This window comes from Mchenga conophoros, linkage group LG10, assembly GCF_057382185.1.
Source record: "Mchenga conophoros isolate Kocher_MC1m ecotype Shallow Benthic linkage group LG10, M_conophoros_male_GT1.1, whole genome shotgun sequence".
In the NCBI taxonomy this organism is placed as follows: domain Eukaryota; kingdom Metazoa; phylum Chordata; class Actinopteri; order Cichliformes; family Cichlidae; genus Mchenga; species Mchenga conophoros.
This window is the reverse complement of record NC_140535.1, coordinates 644,514-661,454: the sequence shown is the minus strand read 5'-3', so window position 1 is coordinate 661,454 and position 16,941 is coordinate 644,514. Positions and strand designations below refer to the sequence as shown.

Below are 16,941 nucleotides of genomic sequence, written 5' to 3'. Positions count from 1 at the left end.
TGTAGGCTCCGCCAACAGCTGTCCAAGTGAGACTGTCCGGCAGAGCGCAGGCTAGAGGAGGGGAATGGGACCGAGAGCTAAAGCAGTGAGTTCATCAGGACAAACACACAACGGATACCGTTCCACAACAGGTATTCGAAGAATTTGAAGAGACAGCCAGACTTTTAGGGAATTCATTCAGCTTGAATTTTTAGGAAAACGGTATTCTGTGATGTCTTTCCAAGACCTTCGAGACTCTTTTGAAACGTTCTCGCAATACATGAAAACGGGGCGCAGTCGGAATAAAGAGCGATTGCAAGCCAGCCTGGCCGGGTTATGCGAGCTTGGGCTTCTCAAACAGAGACAGGAAAGCAGGGTGTTGCGCGCTCTTGGGATCAAGGACCCTTCGTCAACCGGGGGCCCGGATTGGGGAGCTCTATGCTCGGAACTTTGTGCTATGGACGCACCAAAAGGGAAGGAAAGCTGTGGTCTCAATCTCCACCATGTAAGTTCTATTTGTCCTAGCTTATTAGCCAAATTAATATTAAAGTTAGTATAGCCGATGTGAAAGCCAGCTACTTTAAATTTCAGTTGATCCGTTTTCCAAAAGTTCGCATACGAAGACAGCTGATCCCATACATAAGGGTGTGTGTGTGCGTGTGTGTGTGTGTGTGTGAGGGGGGGTAGCGGTGTGTAGTGCTAATACCCGTGCCTCGTTTCTTAGCATTTACTTGCGCTGACTTGTAGGGATTGATTGGCTTTGAAATAGCTTCTTGCTTTTACATTACGATGGTAACTATAACGACCTAGAACGCGAAAAATGTCGGTGGCTGCTCTTTGTGCGGGGTTAGTGCATGAAAACGTGGAGAGCCAGGCATACATTACCATTTTTGGTCAGTTTGGGGGAGCTTCATTACATTATCCATTTTATGCTGAACACAGTGGCTTATCCAGAGATCTGTCTGTTGAGTTTGAATCATTTCTCACATGAAGACTGAGGTCATTATTTTGGCATTACACCAAACCATCTTTGAGTCTTTAAAATGAATTCCACGAATCAACAGCAGATAAGAAGTTGCTCTGTGGCCTTGGGATGCAGATTCTCATTCAAATACCAAAGATGTTTCTTTTATATATTTATATCATTGTAAATTATACATTATGCTATATATTGCAGCACAATGTAGCATGGGATAATCATTTACAGTTTTGGAATTTAATACACTATTATTATCTCCAAGGATGCTGCACTTTGTCTTGGTTTTCACTTCCAGAAATAAAGATGCAATTTAAAAAATGTAACCATGTCAACAACAGTTTGTAGTTTGAAGTATAAGACACTGTTTTTCACATTATAAAGAGCCATATTCATTCTGTGCAAATCTGAAACTCTTACTGAAACGAGGTAACATCTGAAAGACAAGTAGCTGCCATTTCTATCAATAAATCTAGTGTGCACTTAAAACATGAGTGAGACAAATGTCCTCCTGTAAAAGGATGCAGCAGATGAGCTGCTGACTGTGACAGTGAACAGTGTAAGACGTGCTACATGGTGAATGGTGGAGTTTGTCCGACTCGGGATAAATAGTTTAAATGTTACAACTATGCCATATAATTCTTTTTATATGACTTTGCACAATACTAGGAGCACTGGGAATACAGGGCTTGATTGTAAAGAAACAAATAGTTCCATCTTGTGACTTTCTCTCTATCTACAGAATTTAGAAAATGTCCAAACTACTCTTAAGGTTGCACACAACACTCTGCCCTAACCCCAAGAGAAGATATTGTGACTTGGAACATTTGCCTCTTGGTTTTTCTTTCTGTTTTTTATGTAGCTCATCGGTTAATTCCTAAACCATGACACCTAATGCAGTGGCACTATGGCTTCATATTGGTTTCATATATAATTTGGACTGGTTGGGACTTATAGAGGTTAATACTGAAATTAGTCATTCACCCCTTGCTCCCTTGTATTTGTTTATGTGTGTGGCAGTACTGGAAAAAAGGGACAAAAAGGCCTTATGTCTGCAATGTGGGAACAAAGACAACTAGACTGAAAAAAAAATGATGCGTATGCATGAAGAGAGGGTATCTGTGTTTATTAGTGAGGAGTTGCTGACAGCTGACAGCAGGTGGGGAAACAGAGCAACCTTCACAGTGGCCTCCAGCGTGTAAAGAGATTAATGAGAGGGTATTAGGCAATGTGAATGCATAATGTGTAGTGTGTCTGTGTGAATGCAATTCAATTCAATTCAATTTTATTTATATAGCGCCAAATCACAACAAAAGTCGCCTCTAGGCGCTTCATAAATGCACTCTGCATTATCTAACAACTATGTTAATCATAACTGAATACAAGGTCTGATTGTGTTCCTCCCTCAATAAACCACCAGAACAATATGGGAAGGACAGTTTTCTTAAGGTAGGGGGACACATTCAAATCTGTATAAATGCACTGCAAAAATAGGAAAGACTCTGTTTACTGCCAGCATTATTATTATTAGGGCCTCTATTTATAGTGAAAGCTAAATTAACTATAAACTTTAGAATTCAAAAATTGCATTTTGCGGCCTACAGTGGCATACTGGCTAAATGTTTACTCCCAGTGAATAAACCATGTTTCTTATAGCTTAACAAGTGAACTGCATGTTCACTTGTTAAGCTATAAGGTACCTGTTATTGTACATGACGTAGTTTAATTGTGATAGTAAGTGTTTGTGGGTGTAGCTGTCTGTTAATGTCTAGGTCACTGCTCTGTCTGTTTCTACCTACTCTCATCCCGGGAACGACTAGAAAGTATTTTTGCATCTGCTCACACAGTTGTGCAGTTAGGGAGTAGTTGTATGAGATTCCAAGAGATTCCTATGACTTCATTTAAAAGTATGTATGATGTCAACTTCAACGAATTATTAAATTATTACATTTACTTATATTATTAATGATTATAGGGTCCCTTGGGGGCAATGTTCCCTCTAAGCTGTGCACTGCTGGCACGCTCTCTGCACACAAAAAAAAACTAACCTGAATTGAAATTAAAATGAAAACTTTAACAATTCTGTTCTGCATGTTAGTCAGTGACTGGCTGCTCCCGTATGGGATCAGAACGATGCCGCCTTATCCCACAGTCCAGCCAATGATGCGATTCACATTCGTATGCAGCTAATCAACGTGGTTGACAGGCTATGACAGCGTCCTTATGTGCGACACCGGTGTTTTAGCAAAGCGGCTGATGTGGAGTGAAGCCACGTTAATGACAACGTGTCCAACCATTGGAGATGTGAGCAGGACAGACGGAACAACTGACGGACAAAGTGTGGACTTTATACCAGTTTTTAAATCGTGTTGATCGGCCACGTAAAACCAGAGTTATGATAAAATATCTGCAATGTTTGTTTTTCTTCCTGAATACTGTCGTTGTTTCTATTTACTGCGGGAAGAAACGGTAAAAACGCCGTTTTATAAGGAAAACGCTGGAAAGCCTGTGAGCAAAACAGCCCCCCTCCCCCAGCCTTTCCTATTGGTGGAAAAATGATATGGCAACATGGCCTTTAGTTGTTTAGGGAGGGGGAAGTTTTAGGAGTGACGGCGTGTTTTGAGAGATTTGAGACGTTTAGCACAAATCTTGTGTAGTTAGTGTGTAGTTAGTGTGTAGTTAGTGTGTAGTGTAGTCAATAGTTGTGTTGTGTGTCAGAACAATGAGGCGCCTGCTGAGTGTTACAGGTGTTACAGCAGTGACACATCTGCTGCTCTCAGGCCTGCAGGTATCAGGCTGCTGTTCTCCTTCATCTCAGTGGACAGAAATTATTTTTTGGAGCGGCACAAATAATTTGTGTGGCATCAGATTTGATGCAGAACAGCTGATTGTTCTGTAAATAGTTTGAAATGTTTGTTTAAAAAACGCTTTGGCTGCATTTTTAGGTAAACAGCTGCAAAAAACTTTGTTTCCATAACTCAGTTACTTTTTTGAAGAAGTAACTATATAATTAATTGCCCAACATTGGTCATTATTTACTGTATTTGCAGACAGAGTTACAGACTCTCTCCCACAGACTCATAATACAGTCAGAGCTTTATAAAAAAATAAAAAAGAAGAAGTTGTGTTTTCAAACTTGGAGTTCAGGTTATTTTTTCTTCCAATAGTGTTAACATGCTGCACAGGTCATGAACTAGATTTATTTAAATTTTCATTGTAAGTGGGCTAAAGCAGGTAATTAAAAGTAGTCTAACATAAATGCTGTAATTTGATTATTTTAATAAACATGTAACTTGGATGGATTGGATGCTGGCGTGACCACAGTGCACACGTCTGCTGTTGCTCACAGTGGTCCAAGGGACGCTCAGGGAGTTTGTGTGTTCGCTCACACACATGAAACATTAGAGGGGACGTTGCTTGGGGGTTGCATCAAGAAGGGTGTTCAGCGTAAAACTAGCAAAGTAAACATGTAGAGCTGCTGTGGCAGCCCAAAGCCATGAATGCCAAAGCCACTGTTACATTTAATATACACCACAGCGATGAGTAGCTTCTGTATGGGAAGAAAATGTGACATAAAATGTGAACACAAATAGAAGCACACAGCATTGGAATGAATGTTCAGTCTTTGATGATTTTTTTTGACAATTTGAATTTCTTTCTGTGTGTATTACAGACCAGTCTGCAGTTTACTCCCTGGGGTTTAAGCACATCTTTAGAAGAGCAGGTGGCAGAGCTGAAGGTGGACTGTGAAGTCAAATCATCAGATTCCACTGATCTGGATGCCAGCCAACTCATTTCAGGTAAAATTCAAGGCAGGGATAGCTCAGTAGGTAGAGTGGTGGCTCCATGGTTCGAATCCACGGAACAGTCCCTACACACTGCTCCCCGGGTGCCCAATAGCTGCCCACTGCTTCACTGAGTGAATGGGTTAAATGCAGAGAGGAATTTCCCCAATAAAGGGGATCAATAAAGTATACATTATTACATTGAAAGGCTCACATATCTCTATTATATGATCCAGAACTGGAAACTAAGATTGAAAAATACAATCATTTGTGTAAGTTTTAAAATCATATTTATTTATTTTCATTTATTAACAGTTTAGGAGTGAAGAATAGACAGAAAAGGGAGGGAGGGGGAAAGACATGCAGCAAAGGGTCACAGGTCAAATTCAAACTGGGGCATTATGGAATTAAGGCTACATTTTTCCATGTGTTTGAATTACTTTGTATTTGTGTGTGGATTACTCACAAAAGCATGCATTTGTGAGTAATTTAGATCTGTCATGGGAGCATGAAATTCTATTAATGTCAAAAGTTCCACACGGGAAAGAAATCAACAGCACAGTGTGCTAATTCAACAAGTGTAGAGCTCAACAGCTACGCGTGCAAACAAGCCATGTTGCATGCGACAGTGTCTGCTTTGTGAACACTGCAACAGATGCACACTCCTGCAGTAACTCCCTGCTCTTGAAGCTGAATCCTGCACGCACCAATCAACTGAATTTAGACTTTTCGGACAGCAGTGCCCAAACGAAGAAAAACCTCTAGTTTACCATTAAAGTAATCCAGTAACAGCTGTCAGCATTTCCACTGCTACGCAGAAAACAATACGTGTTGACAGTTAATTTGGCTAACTTCATTTTCCAAAATGTAAAGAAATATAGTTTCTAACAGAGCTCAATGTTGCTGCCACAAACTGAGGTACACTGGTCCATCAAGTGACCAATCACATTAATACCCCGCTTCCTTTGGGCTCCGCCCTTCAAACACTTAAAGGTCAGTTTTTTCCAATGAGCATCTCCAAAACTGCAGCTCTTGTGGGACTGTTTACCAGTACTGACACCTCAGTAATAGTAATAGTGGTGATCCAGTGACAGCGACAGCCAAGGCTCATTGATGCATGTGGGGAACAGTGGCTGGGCCGTGTGCTTTGATCCAACACACAACATAGAGTAGCTCACATTGCAGAAAAAAGTTCATGCTGGTTCTGATAGAAAGGTGTCAGAATCACAGTGCATCACAGATGTTTGCTGTTTTGGCAGCAACACGGGGACCAACACAACATAATTGGCAGCTGGTCATTAGGCCTAATCTGTGTAAGTACCACAGTTTACTTTTAACAAAGACAGAATGATTTTACAGGTCTTCGTTTGTTATATGTATGAGACTAGTAGACTCACAACCATGACTGGAAAATAGATGCGAAGAGAATTACTAGTGTGCAAAAGCATAATCAGTAATATCAATAGCAATCTAAGAATATGCTATAATCTCACACCATCCTCTTCAACTAAGCCAAAAACAGATATTGTAGTGGAGGTATCAGAAATACACAGCATTATGGCACTGATTCCTTCTTTAGCACTATGGTCACCCTGGTGTGTCGGCCAGAACACCACTGAAGGCCAAATTGTCCCAGAGTACAGAAGAAACAGCTTGAGGTTTGGTTTGAGGCATTTTATTCTCACGACTCAGTTCCTGTGGCTCTAAACACGGGTGTGCGTGTGTGGTTTGTTATTATTCACGCACACATCACATCCCATCGACAAATCCACCTCTCGTCCGACACTAAACTGGCCACCTTACTAACTGGATGACGTCACCTGACAGTGGGCTGGCTCAAACTAACAGAAGGTTAAACATTAAATGAACAGTATATAAACTTACAAACACCTGTATAAGAACTCAAATAGAATTATCCTTTGAACTTGGGGCCTTTTATACAGATATAGTCTTGCTAAATGAACAAAAAACAACACACACACACACACACACACACAGAGAGAGAGAGACCCATTAACGACTCAGTTCAGAAGGACTGAACGGGGTCACCGTATCACAAAACAAATTGACATCAACAGGTTTGCAGGCGTTTTGGACAAATGGCAGGGTCAGGAAATAATATTTTTCAGAAAAAACTACCTGATTTCGTCAGTGGAGGAGATATGACTGAGTAAAACCCTGAAAAAGTAAAATTTAATTCATAAGGAAAATGTATACACATATGTATAAAAATGACTTTATTTCCCAATTTAAACATGTAGTACAACTCTTAAAATGTGTCTTAATTACTAGTAAACTAGTAAAACACACAGGAAGAGCCCATTTTCATATTCATGTTGACCTTCAGAGTGTTTCCCTGGCTGCCACCTTGTAACATCCTTTGCTTCCCACTCCACTGTATTAGCCAGTAAACACTAATTAGTGCTTTGAACTGATGCATAATACAACCCAAATTATTTCAGCCATCTTGGGTGCCACTGTCAGAAGAAATGGACGATATGGTAAATGATCATTTGACACACCTCAGCTTTAAACAGGTGATTTCACTCCATTTTAGTCTTTAAAACTGGAGATTTTGCTGTGTGATTTTTGTTATTCTTAAAGTGACACTAGAGAGTGTCTATATGAGTCCACTCCTCTGAGTGTTAAATGAACACTTTTGATAGTGTTATATTTTTAAAAGTAACCTAGTCAGTTTTGAAGATTAACAATGACTAACACTGAGCAGTGTTGATTTTCTAACACTGGAACATAACTCAAAATGTTAGAAATATTCCAGTGTTTGAAAATCAGTACTGGAGATTTTGCTGTGTAGGAGAAAGATTTGTAGTAAACAAAAATTGACAAATTTTAGAATTACATATGCCACATTCATTGTGTTTGGGTTTTTTTGCTTGTTGTTTCAGTACAGTGCAGTGGAATAAGCAAAACTGATTAAGTCTAAACAGTAGTAAAGTTCAGCTACAGTTAGCTGGATCATACCTACAGTTGCTTGCAAGGGTATTCGGCCCCCTTGAACTTTCCCACATTTTGTCACATTACAGCCACAAACATGAATCAATGTTAAGACCAACACAAAGTGGTGCACACGTGAGAAGTGGAACGAAAATCATACATGATTCCAAACATTTTTTACAAATAAATAACTGTGTGTGGGTGTGCGTAATTATTCAGCCCCTGAGTCGATACTTTGTAGAACCACCTTTTGCTGCAGTTCCAGCTGCCAGTCTTTTAGGGTCTGTCTCTACCAGCTGTGCACATCTACAGACTGAAATCTTTGCCCATTCTTCTTTGAAACAGCTCCAGCTCAGTCAGATTAGATGGACAGCGTTTGTGAACAGCAGTTTTCAGATCTTGCCACAGATTCTCGATTGGATTTAGATCTGGACTTTGACTGGGCCGTTCTAACACATGGATATGTTTTGTTTTAAACCATCCCATCGTTGCCCTGGCTTTATGTTTAGGGTCGTTGTCCTGCTGGAAGCTGAACCTCCGCCCCAGTCTCAAGTCTTTTGCAGACTCCAACAGGTTTTCTTCCAAGACTGCCCTGTATTTGGCTCCATCCATCTTCCCATCAACTCTGACCAGCTTCCCTGTCCCTGCTGAAGAGAAGCCCCCCCAGAGCATGATGCTGCCACCACCATATCTGACAGTGGGGATGGTGTGTTCAGAGTGATGTGCAGTGTTAGTTTTCCACACATAGCGTTTTGCATTTTGGTCTCATCTGACCAGAGCAGCTTCTTCCACATGTTTGCTGTGTCCCCACATGGCTTGTGGCAAACTGCAAACGGGACTTCTTCTGGTTTTCTGTTAACAATGGCTTTCTTCTTGCCACTCTTCCATAAAGGACAACTTTGTGCAGTGCACGACTAATAGTTGTCCTATGGACAGATTCCCCCACCTGAGCTGTAGATCTCTGCAGCTCGTCCGGAGTCACCATGGGCCTCTTGGCTGCATTTCTGATCAGCTCCTTGTTCGGCCTGTGAGTTTAGGTGGACGGCCTTGTCTTGGTAGGTTTACAGTTGTGCCATACTCCTTCCATTTCTGAATGATGGCTTGAACAGTGCTCCGTGGGATGTTCAAGGCTTGGGAAATCTTTTTGTAGCCTAAGCCTGCTTTAAATGTCTCAATAACTTTATCCCTGACCTGTCTGGTGTGTTCTTTGGACTTCATGGTGTTGTTGCTCCCAATATTCTCTTAGACAACCTCTGAGGCCGTCACAGAGCAGCTGTATTTGTACTGACATTAGATTACACACAGGTGCACTCTGTTTAGTCATTAGCACTCATCAGGCAACGTCTATGTGCAACTGACTGCACTCAGACCTAAGGGGGCTGAATAATTACGCACACCCCACTTTGCAGTTATTTATTTGTAACAAATGTTTGGAATCATGTCTGATTTTCGTTCCACTTCTCACGTGTGCACCACTTTGTGTTGGTCTTTCACCTGGAATTCCAATAACATTGATTCATGTTTGTGGCTGTAATGTGACAAAATGTGGGAAAGTTCAAGGGGGCCGAATACTTTTGCAAGCCACTGTATATTCATAGTGCTTACAGAAAGCTAGTATGCATTCACTTCATTTACTTGACAAAGATAAGCCACAGGGATGTGCAGTCATGCTGTGTTCTCCTATGCAGGGGCACAATTACATACATTTACCAGTGATTCCCAAACTTTTTTGGTTAAGCCCCCCTTTGTTTTACAAGAGCAATCTTATTGTTTACATGAGATGAATTTCTACAATGGCAGATAGAGCCAAAATACTGTTATTGTTAATCTGACTATCTGCAGGTTTTACAGGCTTACATACACACACGCAGTTACTGTCCCTCCATTTACAAAAGCAGAGGCGTCACGGTGTGATTATTTTACGTGTAGTTGTTTTTTCCTGTGTAATAATATTCAACATTTCTATTAATACATTTTTCAAAAATGCCTCTCTGTGCAAAATGGTTTCAAAAACATAAACAGCTGTGGGATCCTGTTTGTCTGTGATTTGAACCGGGGGAACAAATTATGGCAGGATCAGCCTGATGTTATTTGTATCCCACTGTAACTTTACTGTATACAGAGCTAACATCTCCAAAATGTCAGGTGTAGTTAGTCATTACAAAAAGTGTTTGTGAACTAAAAATGTGGGGTACTGTTTGTCCGTGAGTTTGAGAGCCCAGCGCTGCTCCCGACGCAGGAAAAACTAATTCTGTGGCAGAGACCTACAGTGGGGCAAAAAAGTATTTAGTCAGCCACCGATTGTGCAAGTTCCCCCACTTAAAATGATGACAGAGGTCAGTAATTTGCACCAGAGGTACACTTCAACTGTGAGAGACAGAATGTGAAAAAAAAAATCCATGAATTCACATGGTAGGATTTGTAAAGAATTTATTCGTAAATCAGGGTGGAAAATAAGTATTTGGTCACCTCAAACAAGGAAAATCTCTGGCTCTCACAGACCTGTAACGTCTTCTGTAAGAAGCTTTTCTGTCCCCCACTCGTTACCTGTATGAATGGCACCTGTTTGAACTCATCATCTGTATAAAAGACACCTGTCCACAGCCTCAAACAGTCAGACTCCAAACTCCGCCATGGCCAAGACCAAAGAGCTTTCGAAGGACACCAGGAAAAGTATTGTAGACCTGCACCAGACTGGGAAGAGTGAATCTACAATAGGCAAGCAGCTTGGTGTGAAAAAATCAACTGTGGGAGCAATCATCAGAAAATGGAAGACATACAAGACCACTGATAATCTCCCTCGATCTGGGGCTCCACGCAAGATCTCATCCCGTGGGGTCAAAATGATCATGAGAACGGTGAGCAAAGATCCCAGAACCACACGGGGGGACCTGGTGAATGACCTGCAGAGAGCTGGGACCAAAGTAACAAAGGTCACCATCAGTAACACACTACAACGGCAGGGAATCAAATCCCGCAGTGCCAGACGTGTTCCGCTGCTGAAGCCAGTGCATGTCCAGGCCCGTCTGAAGTTTGCCAGAGAGCACATGGATGATACAGCAGAGGATTGGGAGAATGTCATGTGGTCAGATGAAACCAAAGTAGAACTTTTTGGTATAAACTCAACTCGTCGTGTTTGGAGGAAGAAGAATACTGAGTTGCATCCCAAGAACACCATACCTACTGTGAAGCATGGGGGTGGAAACATCATGCTATGGGGCTGTTTTTCTGCCAAGGGGACAGGACGACTGATCCGTGTTAAGGACAGAATGAATGGGGCCATGTATCGTGAGATTTTGAGCCAAAACCTCCTTCCATCAGTGAGAACTTTGAAGATGAAACGAGGCTGGGTCTTCCAACATGACAATGATCCAAAACACACCGCCCGGGCAACAAAGGAGTGGCTCCGTAAGAAGCATTTGAAAGTCCTGGAGTGGCCTAGCCAGTCTCCAGACCTCAACCCCATAGAAAATCTGTGGCGGGAGTTGAAAGTCCGTGTTGCTCGGCGACAGCCCCAAAACATCACTGCTCTCGAGAAGATCTGCATGGAGGAATGGGCCAAAATACCAGCTACTGTGTGTGCAAACCTGGTAAAGACCTATAGTAAACGTTTGACCTCTGTTATTGCCAACAAAGGTTATGTTACAAAGTATTGAGTTGTATTTTTGTTATTGACCAAATACTTATTTTCCACCCTGATTTACCAATAAATTCTTTACAAATCCTACCATGTGGATTCATGGATTTTTTTTTCACATTCTGTCTCTCACAGTTGAAGTGTACCTCTGGTGCAAATTACTGACCTCTGTCATCATTTTAGGTGGGGGAACTTGCACAATCGGTGGCTGACTAAATACTTTTTTGCCCCACTGTACCTCGGCACTTGTGCAGGTGAAGCCAAAGGGAAGATATGCTTCACCATATTTTCTAGTCTTTGGCTTGGAAGGAAGTTGTTTGTAAACAAATTTGGCGATGCTTCATCTCCTGCTTTGCGTTTGTGTGGGAGCCCTGTCAAAAACCTGTCCATTACGCTAGCAGTGTCCAAACATTCTTTCTTTGTTTTGTTTTTTTCTTTTCATACTGTGCCCCCGCCTGCAATGGCGCTGTGCCCCGCCTAGGGGGCGCGCCTCACACTTTGGGAACCTCTGCATTAATCTATAATTGATCAATATATTTGTTGGTGTGTATGATGGAGGAAGGACGAGCTATCCACAGGAAGCATTTTGAAAAAAAATGACCAGGCTTGTGAAGTTGAACAGCTCTAGTTGTTCAGGTTTTTATTTATGTCAAATCGATTTACATACATTCAGATTGTTTTGTATTTGTCATCGGACTGAAGCACAAGTTTGCAAGTATTCAAAATGACTCACAAATCATTGCATTTGTAAATCTTAGCTTGTGTTTGTGGATCATGTCATACACATTTGTGAGCCCTTTCAGATAAGTTTAACCCCATAGTGATGAAGAAATTTATTCCTAGAAACTGGTGGACTGTTGTTAAAAGGAGAACACGGCCCTGTCCCATTTGTCGAGTGTTGCTGCCATCAACTTCAAAATGACCTCTTTTCTATTTTCTATTATGAATAAACTATAGATTTATAAGATTCTGTTTTTAATTTACATTTGACATACATGCCAACTTTTCTTAGAACTGTAATTGTATCATATTTTCATAAGCAGTTCAGTTTCACATCTATAACATAGAGCGACAGACAGTAGCCGATGTTTTATCGGTTTTCTAATAATTCCACTCTTGTGGAAAGGTGCCTTTTTCAAGTTACTGCACATAAAAGGTGTCATATCCTAGGTCTAACCCTAGCCTTTCTTGACACCTGAAAATTTAGCTTATGGCTGTAAAATAAAGACAAAACATTGGTGTAGACATGTTTAATGGTTATCACACTGACGTTTTATTTTAAATCCTTGCAGTTTAAGCACATGGAAGAGTCTAGGCATATTATTCCTCTAATAAGGTTAATAGATTATTGAGTGAAAACTACTGTATTGTTTGTGTATCAATTATAAGTGTCACACTGGTCCATAGTTTTTCATTTTTATCTGCAATGGTCAAGATTCATAATTACAGGTAAATGTTCATTAAAGTGAGAACTGACATCAGAATGATCATATGTATTACCTCTGCTTTTTATTTTTGTTAGGGAAAGCCCGTGTAGCCAAGGAAAATGGATCTTCTGAAATGAATTGCTACCCCGTGACCTCATGTTCCCTCTCAGCCCCCGAGGGGAGTGGTGAGAAAGAGACAAAAAAAACATACATGTCCACCCTGACAAGACATGCCATCGTTACCGGTGCTTTAGGGAAATTGAAAGAAGTTGACCCCAGTCTGTATGATTATCAACAAACCCAAAAGGTTGAGACTTACATATTTGGAGTGATTCAACGACGAACTCTACCCACACGGCCCTCAAAGCCTCGTACGAGCCTGGCACATGATGCCCGAGTTGTTAATGTGGTAAGGCAGAGTAGTTTATGCCAAAAGGATGAACAACATTTACCAAAACAGGAGTTGGCTCAAGAGATCATTGCACCCTCCCAGTGGTCAGAAGGAATTGCTTCAGAGGCTGGCCTTAACCTAGATCAGGAGCAATACCTTAGGATAGGGCCTACTGAAGATCCCCCACTCCCATATCATCTTCAGCAAAAGGGGCTTTATACCAAACCCAGGCAAGCCTCCATGACGCTGCTTGACTATCCACATGGTAAAGATGTCCAACCAGACTCCAGCACTACTGAGCCTGACTTATCCCAACGTCTCCCCAAGTACCAGTCGCCTCCAGCAGCAGCAGCAGCAGCAAAGTCTACTCAACCATCTTCTCCCGAAGATCATCTGGTCAGTGCCGAGTATATTCCGGGTCAGCCTTGTCGGACCTCCAACCGAGCTTATGCACATCACCACACCAACCACCACAAAGGTCCTGGGGTGTCCAAATCCAACCGATGTGCATATTCTCCAGAAAGACTCTATCATCAGGAGCAGCAACCCACGGCTTTTCATATCCAACCCCCAAGGTACAGAGGAGGCCCAAAGAAATGTCGATCAAATGAAGACAGAGGTGGTGCCAGCAGAAAGCCAGGGAAGAAGGCGTGCAGGTCTCAGTCAGAGAATAGCTTACAAAGGTTTCCAGAGCGCAAGTTTAATACAGTCGAGAAGGATGGTAGTGGAAGTGGGAACGCTGGAAGGGGAAGCCGCGGTAATCAACCCAGAAGCAAAAAGCAGCAACAAAGTAGCGGTAGCTACAGGCGCTCGCTGTCCACTTTGGAGCTCAGCCAAGATGAAGCTGATCAGCCACCTGTGACAATACCTGTGCAAAGCAACCAAAACTGCTGTCTTAGGCGCACACGTAAACCCCGTCCTACACACGCATCATATGCTTACCCCACAACCTCGCACCATTTCCACCATCATCAGCACATGGAGTTTCAGTTGGAAAGGGACCAAACGCAACTGTGTCAGGCCACCGATGATTATTCTCACGCAGGTCAGGTAGAGTCTGAGTCGAGCATGAGTGAGGCTGACTCTCCAGATTCCAGCTCATTGTCCAGTGATTCAGATGAAAGTGGTGGTCTGGTTTGGCCACAGCAATTACCCCCAAGACTTTCCCTCCCATCAACACTTGCTCCATCTGGAGCACCTCTGCAGCCTAAGGCTTTTGTCAAGATAAAGGCCTCACATGCACTTAAAAAGAAGATCTTGCGCTTCCGTACTGGTTCACTGAAAGTAATGACCACTGTATGAAATGAAACGAATGCCAAAGTGAAGTAACATGAGATGCAGTCCTTGAGTTTATGTACAGTGATGACATATTACATGGAAATGCTAATGAACTGATTTTGGACATGAATGGGTTTTAGTCTCAACAAGCAATGAAGGAAATGGCTGTCACTCTGCATCTCCAATCTCTGTTTCAAAAGTAAGATGTAGAAATGACATTTTCCATGATAGTAGAAGTCTTAAATAGATGACTCACGCTAAAAAAGTCCTTGTCTTTGTTCAGATAAGTCCTGAAACACTGTCACGCATGCACATGTATATCATATTCCAAACCATGTATATCTTCACTTGAACTACCCTGACACAAATGAAAACGATAAGGGGCCTAATGTTAGACCAAGACTTTTGTTTGGGACTTGGTTGTATAAATCACAACACTACAGACTGTGTGTCTGTAGTGTGAAATTCATTTCACAACACTACTCCTCTTAACCCTTGTATGGTGTTCGGGTCTGTGAGACCCGTGTTCAGTTTTTTTCAAAAGAAAAATTAAACAATTAATTATTTTTTCACGTGTAAATGTGTTGTGTCTTTCCACTCACTCCACTTGATTATAACTGATTTATTTATAACATTTTATATAAAAGAAAAACGAGAAGCACATTAATTCATAAATGTGATCTAACAAAGGTAAAGGGAAAAAATTAACCATGTTTCCTGTTCATATGTCTTGTAATTGGGATGAAGTAAACATCTGTTGAGTAATTTAACATAAAATTGTTTGATAGTGTTAATTTGGAAAGCCAAAACTCTAGCGGGTCCACCAGACCCATGAACACTGGCTGAGTAACAAAAATACGAACACCACACAAGGGTTAAGGCACAACATACCAACAAGGTTTCACTAGAAACCAAGTTTCAAAGGTTTTGGTGAGCTTGCTGTCTGAATGTGCCTACTTTTACTCACCCAAAATGGTGCTATGTGTAAATCAAAAGCACTTATGAGCAGAGCTTAAGTACATTAATATTAATTTGTTTTATTTAATATATTTGCATTGTTTAGTATGTCGTATGAAAGTAAGTCATTCATTTATAGGTATGTAGATGAGCACAGGCTAGTAGAACGACTGCAGCATTTAAATAAAGTCATTGCCAATCGTATTTAAATGTATTTGGCAAATAACTTGACCCCAGTTCAGTCACAGAGAGATGGCAGACTGATAGTAGACCAGTGACTCTGTCTTTATTGCCTGTTTATCATTTTACACATTTACAATAATTTTTAACATTAAGTTTTGTTGCTATCTTCAACCACTGTGTGACTCTGATGTCTCTGATATCTAAGGCTTAATATTCTCTTTCAAGTGTGTAATGTCAACTTTACAAAATTAAGGATGCAATAAGTTGGACAAGGGATTTAAAAATAGCAGATTATTTGAAATCAATCACCATAAAAATGAAATAATAAATGCTTCTATTGTGACAATGACTCAGCACACACACAGGCAGCTTTGCAGGGTGAGTGTCCATTTATTCACAATGTTTACAACACCACAGCACTGAGCACACTCATGTCTCCAGTCCCAGCAGGCTACTCAAACGGGGTGATTGCTCAGACAATCAGTCCCAGCTGCCCTGGAAAACTGAGCTTTCTGGTAACGTTAAATCAAACCGTGCTCTTTTCCCAAACTTAGCCAAATATCTTTGGTGCCTATGAGTAACCAAACAAAGGTCAGCTGCTCTCTTCAAAGCAATTTTATGATCAAGACAGGAATAAAGTAAAAAAGGTGTGGTTATTATTTTATGTTCTTTGCCTTACCAAACAAAGTGCCTTTAGGTGGCTGCTATATAAATAAAATTGAATTGAACTGATATTTGTGTGTGTGTGTGTGTGTGTGTGTGTGTGTGTGTGTGTGTGTGTGTGTGACCAAAGGGGGATTTCTATGGGCTGGGCTGTTTTATGACTTTAGGATTTAGCTGTTTCAGTTAACTGAAGGGGAGAGGAGAAAACATGTCAACACAGCAGCAAAAGAAAAACTTGCAGCCACATTTGAAAATATTTAACACTGAGTCAGAAACCAGTCGATTTCAGCTTTTTTGTGCTATGCTACAGTCCGTTTATAGCTTTTTCTCCATTCCTTCATTCCTCCATCTGGTAGTAGTTAGAAACAGAACCCTCCCTTCTGGCCAAGAACCGAGAGTATTTCCTGCTTAGTTGGTGGTGGGACAGAGAGGCATAGAGCCTGCAGAGGAAACCCCAGAGAGAGAAACAGAGGCACAGTTAGAGCGTGGGAGGAGGGTGAACGAAGGCCTCATGCACATACATCTGGCTTTCATTACCCAGACAGAGAAGGTGATGGTAAGTGAGGGCAGACAGACAGAGGGCTTGTATATCTGCCACTTTTGGAGATACTGTACATTTCTCTCTTATTTTGATGTTTTTCTGACTTTCACTAAGTTTATCTACATTTCAAAAGCTTGGAACCGACTTTCTAAACCTGCCTTCACTGTAA

At 41.3% G+C, this 16,941-nt stretch overlaps 1 protein-coding gene across 1 annotated transcript; it reads left to right on the top strand.

Annotated features, from left to right (window-relative positions):
- The first annotated feature begins 59 nt into the window (after positions 1–59).
- LOC146565147 (uncharacterized) lies at positions 60–16,808 on the top strand. The gene is made up of 3 exons (XM_085288033.1): positions 60–484; positions 4,629–4,755; positions 12,855–16,808. The coding sequence occupies exons 1-3, from the start codon at positions 212–214 to the stop codon at positions 14,450–14,452; spliced, it is 1,998 nt and encodes a 665-aa protein (XP_085144159.1). The 5' UTR covers positions 60–211; the 3' UTR covers positions 14,453–16,808.
- Positions 16,809–16,941: the final 133 nt, after the last annotated feature.

Excerpts from the sequence above, each read along its gene's own strand:
- LOC146565147 (XM_085288033.1), top strand. The coding sequence starts at position 212 with ATGTCTTTCCAAGACCTTCGAGACTCTTTTGAAACGTTCTCGCAATAC. Across the intron at positions 485-4,628 it reads GTGGTCTCAATCTCCACCAT|ACCAGTCTGCAGTTTACTCC; the intron begins GTAAGTTCTATT and ends TGTGTATTACAG. Across the intron at positions 4,756-12,854 it reads TGCCAGCCAACTCATTTCAG|GGAAAGCCCGTGTAGCCAAG; the intron begins GTAAAATTCAAG and ends TATTTTTGTTAG.